This window comes from Gobius niger (assembly GCF_951799975.1).
Source record: "Gobius niger genome assembly, chromosome: 11".
NCBI classification, from domain to species: Eukaryota; Metazoa; Chordata; class Actinopteri; order Gobiiformes; family Gobiidae; genus Gobius; species Gobius niger.
In genome coordinates this window covers 22,190,124-22,198,388 of record NC_136862.1, presented here as the reverse complement: position 1 = coordinate 22,198,388, position 8,265 = coordinate 22,190,124, and the positions used below count along the sequence as shown (strand labels likewise).

Sequence of the window (8,265 nt, the reverse complement as noted above, 5' to 3'; positions counted from 1 at the left end):
TCTTTGTTTTAACATGAATCCGAAATGGTTTTGGTACCACAGGAACTTCTTCATCATCATCCTGACTCCGATCCTGCTGCTGCCGCTACCCCTGGTCATCCCGACATCTGTGAGTCTGACAAACAAAACCTCCTTGTGTTGGTCACCGTTATGTGAGATATAAGGCTGTGCAATTATAGCTCTCATGATTATTTGTAATGCAAATGACAATCTCAGCTGATGTCAATGTCATCAGCTTTATATCACCTGGTTGACTGGCTCATCCTGGGGCGTTAAAGCATCTGGTTTGGAGTTTAAAATGGACATACTAGAACCAATTAACACAAAAAAGTTCCCATTTCATTCCAGTAAAGTTCAAACCAGGGTTCTGCTCCTGGCACAGGATTGTTGACCTGTTGTCTGAAAAGCCTCATGATGGCAATGGAGATTGACCTTAGTTTAGATCGTGATTTCACTCAAATGTGATTAATTTCACGGCCCCATTTGCTTGTGTTGACATCAGAGTATAATCTTGTCTTTCTTCTCTTTCTGAGATGAAAAAACAGCAAACCCTCAGCCTAGAACAATGGGGAATGGTACAGCTTGTGTTTGTATTGATAACCTGTTACCTGGGGGCTAGGGTTAGATTTAGGGTTAGGTAACCCTAATCAGGGTTATGATTAGGAACGGAAAATGTGATGTAAGTTGTGTTTCACTCACACAGATCTCACACATGTATTTTAGAAGCTAGAAGGTCTTGGCTTTCAAATGAGGTATCACACTGGCATATAGGCTGTAAACTCTCCTGCCAATACTCTTTGAGATTTGGATATGAATAATTGCTAACCCTAAGGTGGCAGGTAACAGTTTTAAGAGTGTTTATAAGGGCATCTTCAGAGACCAGAGACTTACAAATGGTTTGTTTTAAGATCAAGGGTTGCTGCTATCGTCCGCAGTAAAGTATTATGGCCTGTAAAGTGAAGCCGGAGATAAGAGGAAGGAGTTAAAGGCTGATTTATGCACTTTACTGTAGGACTGGGCTGTATCTAACCTTCACATCTGTCTTTGAACCTCGCAGCTTACTCTCTTGAAGTCAGAAATCCTTTATGTGTCGTCCAATAAGTGAGGGTTGTTTTGTTCCAATGCTCCAATTAGTAATATAAAAAACTAAAACAGAAGAAAGGTTTGGACAGAATCAAGGAAATCAGTGTCATTAATCATTTCATTATCATTCGGCCTCCAGTCATGTTTTCTTGTGTTATAATATCTGCAATAACAGTTCAGCATATTGTGATTATGTTGCTTCATGTGTTTGTATTTGGTGTCTTTCAGGAGGCAAAATGTGGCTACGCGATCATCCTGATGGCTCTGTACTGGTGCACAGAGTGTCTGCCTTTAGCCGTCACATCGCTGCTCCCCGTCGTCCTCTTTCCCATGATGAACATAATGGAGGCTGGGAAGGTAACCGCTACTGCAGTTTCAGGACTTAATCTCACTACTTTCACGAGACCCAAAGAGCTGAGGCTCTACGACCATGGGCTACAGATTCCTGACTTCCTGACTGAGATCCTAACTCGAGATCTGTGAGCGTTCTGCATCGCCAAGTCAAACATTACTTCCCATTGGAAAGTTTGTAAAGTACTTATTCTTTGTTAGGCCTAAACTCCAACTGGCCTGTCGGCCATATTGGATTAAAGTGTGCGAAGGGCGTAATAATAAATCTATCTCCTCCTAGAGCGCAGAACAAGCTCAATCATCAGAACAAAACAGAAGTGGAAGCCCCAAACTTTACAAAGAACGTAGCCATTTTTGTAAACTAACAGATCACTCATATGAAGCTTGATTTTTTTTTTTTTTCATCAGTTGTTTAAGTTCCAGTTCCTAATCTCTTTCATTTGGGAAAAATACATTTCAAAGCACCGCCAACGGTACAGAACAAGCTTTTAAATGGGGAATGAAATATCTTTTTACTAAACTTTGCATTTAAATTGAGCAGAAAATTCCTTTTTGTCATTCCGATAAAATAGTCAATGCCAGAACTCCCCATTTAATCAGACAGGAAAAAGGTCGAAATCTCCTTGTAGTAGCGCCGTCTTGCTCTGGACAGGGCGGTCGATGAGGCTCATAATCTTCGCACAGTAACTCATTGTATCTGTATAATTTTAAAGGTATCCATGAGTGATTTACGAGTGCTGAGCCAAATGTGCTGCTTCAGCGATCTTTACTTTTATGACTCACAATATAAAAGAACATAGATTTATTATTACCTTTTGTTCCTTAAGATCTTTGTTCTTACGTGTACGGGCACGTGTATCAGAGTTAAGATATAACCACAGACACATCACTGTTTTAATAACTGTATTGCATTGCATGTATTTTTCCTGTTTTAGTTGTGTCATTTGATGTTCCTGTGTGCTATCTGTCGCAGGTGAGTATAGAGTACCTGAAGGACTCGAACATGCTGTTCATCGGGGGTCTGCTGGTGGCCATCGCTGTGGAGCACTGGAACCTCCACAAACGCATCGCCCTCCGGGTGCTGCTGCTGGTCGGTGTGCGCCCCTCACTGTAAGAAAACTCACACAGAAATTTTACCATTGGGAGCAATATATCAGCTTTAAAAACAAGATAAAAAAGAGGCAGTTATGCACCTTACTGTTGAATATGACCTGTACACACTCAGTGACTGTCAAGGTCAAATGTATTTACTAAGCACAAGTACAACAACAACCGCTGCCCATAGCAATAACAAGAACCACCAAAGAAAATCTTGCTCACATGACTGTGATGGTTGTTATATCCTGATTAAAACATTACATAAGGATCTTACATAAAAAAAAAAAATATGTGAAAAGTATTGAATGTAAACGTTTTTGTTTCGTCTCTGGTGTCTTAGGTTGATGATGGGGTTCATGATTGTCTCCTCGTTCCTCTCGATGTGGATCAGTAACACAGCTACGACTGCCATGATGTTACCGATCGCTCACGCCGTCCTGCAGCAGCTCCGAGCCACTGAGGCCCGCGCCGATGAGATGGAGGAGGCCAATAGAACGAAGGACACGAAAGCAGAGGACAACCCTGCGTTCGAGCTGCAAGAGAAGCCCATGAACGGAGTGAGCAAGAAAAAACTGGATGTGATTCAGGAGGATGAGAGAAACTGTGAGTGACAGTAAAATATATTATAGCTATTATACTGCAAGCTAGATATCATCAGTACGTCAAGGGAATAGAATAGAATACATTTTATTGTCCCCGAGGGGAAATTTGTTATGATGTGACAGTTCCAAGCTTACACTTTAATAAACATATTTATAAAGGACACAGACAACAGGTAAAGGTTAAAACACTAAATTTATTATTTATTTGCTTCTTCTTTTTAATATTTTGTTTAATTATTTTTGGTTATTGTTTCCCATATAGTGATAGTGTGCCTATGCTTTCAGATGAATCGGAGAGACAGACCCAGCATGAGGAGCGGGATAGAGAGCGTGAGGCCAGGTATGACCTGCTGACCAAAGGCATGAGTCTGAGTGTGTGCTACTCCGCCAGCATCGGGGGCACAGCTACTCTCACCGGGACCACCCCAAACCTCATCCTCCAGGGGCAGATGGCACAGTAAGACACACTTCACATTCAAACTTTGAGCAAATGACCCCGAAAATCTATTGAACACAAATGAGCCATAAATATATAGACAGAATAAAACTAAACATACCTTTTGTTGGTGTTATTGGTGTCTTATAAGCCCATAAGGGCTCGGCATGCGAGACACAATAATAAAAAACTATTCATTCATTCATTCATTCATTCAAACCCCACCAGGATTATTATTATTTTTTACTTATTTACTGTCTGCTTCCTGCCTTAATGGGATATCTCAGTTTGGCTGTTTGACCTTCAGACTCTCAATTTGCTTTGTTTTTTGTACTTTTTAGACTGTTCCCAGAAAACGGAGGCGTCATCAACTTTGCGAGTTGGTTCGGCTTTGCTTTTCCAAACATGATCCTGATGCTGATCTTCTCTTACCTTTGGCTGCAGTTTATGTTTCTCGGCTTCAAGTAAGTTCACTTAAATGTTCTGAAACTGTTTGCACACTTAGAACACTGTATTTGTATGGAAGTAGCCATTGCTGTATATCAAGACAGATTTTAAACCAAATCTGTGGTGCTATTTGTGCATAACATGCAGTTTCTATGTTCAGCCTGAAGAAGTCTTTTGGTTGTGGGGAGAAGAACGAGCGCGATCGAGAGGCGTATGCGGTGATGAAGGAGGAGTACAGGAAGTTAGGGTCTATGTCGTTTGCAGAGATCGCCGTTTTGGTGATCTTCGTCCTGTTGGTTTTGCTGTGGTTCACCAGAGAGCCCGGCTTCATACCGGGCTGGGCCACTGTCCTCTTCAACCAGGATAAGGCGTAAGTTTTCATGTAAACATAAACGTAAACATTGATCACTTTTAGTTCCAGAGATATAGGCCTTTTGAGTCGACAGATCGGCCAATAGCCAATATTGCAAAATATCAATATAGCCGATATTTCGGCTGATCGAGATATCGAATCCACCAGGATTCAATCTACAGTAGACCAAATATGGACTAAAGCAGTGGTTCTCAACTGGTTTGTAGCTCCGGAAACAACTTCACCATATCATGACTCCCAAAATGTTAATTTCAACTTTTACTTGAAATATTCAGCAGTTTGGCCATTTTAGAGATTCAACAGCAATATGCAGTGATTTTTTGCAGAGTTTAGCTTATTTAACCACTCATCTTAAATTATATAAAAACTGATCAATAATAGGGTTTGGCAAAGGCTCACAAACTAATGAAAATAGTCCACTTTTGGGTCCTGACCCACCATTTCACAACCACTGGACTCGGATAGAGCCCAGGTGGTGCCTTTGCCCTGTGCCCATTAAGTGCCCTTCTCAAGACCATTTCTTCCCCTCCCCAATATTAAGTATTATTTATTTTATTGTTCTTAGATATTTGCCCTACTAAGACAACATGTGCTGAAAATACGGTTTTAATGCTCAACAACTTCAAATCACGATTCCTTCTTCCTCCGGAAAAGACCGAACTTTAATGCAATACTGCGGTGGATATTATTATGTATATTGTATATTATCTTATCTTATTAGTGAAATAAAAGTAGGGCCCACAGTTACGCCAGAAGAAGCCCAAGTACGAGCTGCAGTACAGGTTCCTCTGTTAGAGAAACACTGCTCTAGACCTCGTCTCTGGAAGCTCTTACCCCAGCCTCGTTTTGTTTTCCTTTTGTCTGCGTAGCTCTCCTCTGGGTGCTGTAGTTTCCCCTCTGGGCGAACAACATGAACAACAGGCCTATGGGGCCTCCCTTGTACAGAGATGAGCAATCGTCATAGAACTTTCCTGTCATATAAATGAAACCTAAAGGCCAAACTCATCATCTCTGAGTGAAAATATGACCCGTGTAAATGCAAATATACAGTGCATACGGTACATACAGTACAGTAGAAGCCACAATGACTAATGAATGGCCACACAACTTGGTACAATACAGGGTGCAGTGAATTGTGACATGATCCCCAAATAGAATTTTAAATGGATTTTTAAAGGACAAACACTCCTAATTAATATCGTGTAGTATGTAGAGGGCTTGCATAACCTCAGACATGAACTCATTCACACAGGTTTCCTCTCTGTCCCTCAGCTATGTCTCCGATGGAACAGTTGCTATTTTAATGTCGATGCTCTTCTTCGTGGTGCCGTCCCGGATGCCCAAATTTGGAAGCTATGGTTTCAATGAAGCGGGTGTGTATTTTATATCTACATTGCTTATGTCATGAAGGAAAATATGTTTTTCTTGTGACCTGTCTAAACCTTCAAACTGTAATGCTGCGTCCCACAGGGAAGCTGGTAAAGGCTCCTCCCCCTCTGCTGGACTGGCAGGTGGTGCATGAGCGAATGCCCTGGAACATCATCCTGCTGCTGGGAGGAGGCTTCGCTCTGGCCAAAGGCAGCGAGGTGATTTTCAGACACACCTGCATCTACTCAGGCTCGACCCACCTGACCCCTGTGAATGTGGCTGTAAAACATGTCCTCATTTTTCAGGAGTCTGGTCTGTCGGTGTGGCTGGGTGAGAGTTTGGCGCCGCTGGAGAAGATCCCTCCGTTTGCCATTTCTCTACTGCTCTGTTTGTTAGTGGCCACTTTCACTGAGTGCTCCAGCAACACAGCCACCACCACACTGTTCCTGCCCATCCTCGGCTCAATGGTACTCACAATGCTACAGTATTTCTAACTCAGGTGTTTCACTGAGCTTTTCCCACTTACAGCCTTGTGTCAATTGAGAATTTTCAGTATTGCAAACCTTAACCTTTTTTGTTACATTCACCACAAGCACAAGTACATACAGAGAATTATAATGACATTATTCTTAATTCCTTGGAGAAAACAGTATACAGAGCAAAAATCGCTCTGTATACGAGCGATAATATTATCTTATCTTAAGATACGATAATATTAAATAATATTTCTAAAGCAAATAATGTCAAACTGAACTGAAATGGAGATCAGCTGTGATATGTCACTTTCAATAAACCAACAATGTACACAATATATGGACACAGTTTGAGGAAGGGGCAGAGTTCAGTGTCTAAGGGGGCAGTAGTGGACCACAGTTTGCGAATACAAGTGGAAGCAGAGGGAGGGCAGCGAGGAAAGGAAGAGGCAGCACACTGGAGAGACTGTGTGATGGGTGCATGCGATCACCTGTCCTGAATAGACAGGAGAAACTTAATATTCCTCTTACAATGGCAATGGAACGTTACAACATTACAAAAGATTCAAACTGTAAATATTGACACAATCAAACATAGAGCTCCTTACAGCAGTCCGACTTGACCAAAATGTTATAATTAAAATCAAATTCATGAATTAATTAAGATTGAAAGCTCACCTGTTTTTGGCTTCAAACTGCACATGTATTTTATAGTTTTCATATGTTTTTAGTATACTGCACTTTGGTCCAGCAGGTGCTGTTGTAAAGCACTATGCAAATAAAGGTTGATTGATTGAAAATTACAAACAGTACTGTACATGACAATCGTATTGGGTCTCTGTGTTGTTTTTAGGCCTCAGCAATCAAGATCCATCCTCTGTACATAATGCTGCCCTGCACCATCGCTGCGTCTCTGGCCTTCATGTTGCCTGTGGCCACTCCACCCAACGCCATCGCCTTCTCCTTTGGAAATCTCAAAGTCCTCGACATGGTGAGAGAGCTTCCTGTTTATCACCAACCTTTTTTGGAATAGTTTCACCTCTCTGTCTGTACGACATTTTAACAACTCATCATGCCGCGCAATGGACTTCAAACTTTTAAACCAAGAAGTGCCTAACCGTAAAGAGCTGTTGCTAATAAGTTTGATAACGCTCTCAGTGGTACACAAGAAAAAAACATCAAACCTAATTGTTGAAGCTAGCTCAAACCAAAAACATTTCACAGAGTACGTTGTCCTTGCTCAGCTGTTCAACCTCGTACTGTTCTTATGGAAATTCTTTCTGTCTTCTTCCCGCAGGTCAAGGCTGGCTTCATGCTGAACATCATTGGTATATTGTGCATAAATTTAGGCATCAACACCTGGGGCTATGCGATGTTCGATATGGGGAAGTTCCCGGCATGGGCCAATGCTACACTCACACCTACTCTCGCACCTTGAACAAAAACAGGACACAGGAACGACTACTTCAGAGTTTCTCTGAGGTCAGGAGGTGCCTTCCTTGGGGACAGCCGTGGCAGAAGACTTGATGGTTTATAAAGTGAAATTAAGTGGTGAGCAGTGAACAAAGAAGTTGTGGTCCGTCACAAAATCTAGTTTTGCTCGAACCTGGAAAAAAAATTGTGTTTTGTTTTACTACGAGGACTAAGGTTCCCAGTTGGTGCCCCATTGTCAAGAGCAAAATGTTATGAAAAAGCTGTGAATCTATATCAGTAGGCCTATATTATATTAATGGGTTCAGGAAGTGTTCATATTTATTGTTGTTATTCCTATTGTTAATTCATACTATTGTTGAAGTGATGCTGAACATGTTCAAATGTTCCAGTTATTGTTGTTAATAATATACACCCAGTCCTATGTAGTGAATATATCACTTCTTATGATTCAACCAACATTCTGCTACACATTACAAATACTTTATTCATTTAAAAAGGTCTGTAAAGTTTCATAACCCACTGTAAATTCTTTTGAATTTTATAAACCAGTGACTAAGGGTGAAATCCAAATATATGCGCTGAAACATGCACTATTTATTT

General features: G+C 41.2%; 1 protein-coding gene across 1 annotated transcript; it reads left to right on the top strand.

Moving 5' to 3' along the window:
* Positions 1-1,326: 1,326 nt before the first annotated feature.
* On the top strand, positions 1,327-7,842 carry slc13a2 (solute carrier family 13 member 2). The gene is made up of 11 exons (XM_079566468.1): positions 1,327-1,440; positions 2,408-2,544; positions 2,873-3,135; positions 3,420-3,591; positions 3,912-4,034; positions 4,178-4,387; positions 5,663-5,763; positions 5,861-5,976; positions 6,064-6,225; positions 7,085-7,222; positions 7,529-7,842. The coding sequence occupies exons 1-11, from the start codon at positions 1,342-1,344 to the stop codon at positions 7,667-7,669; spliced, it is 1,662 nt and encodes a 553-aa protein (XP_079422594.1). The 5' UTR covers positions 1,327-1,341; the 3' UTR covers positions 7,670-7,842.
* Positions 7,843-8,265: the final 423 nt, after the last annotated feature.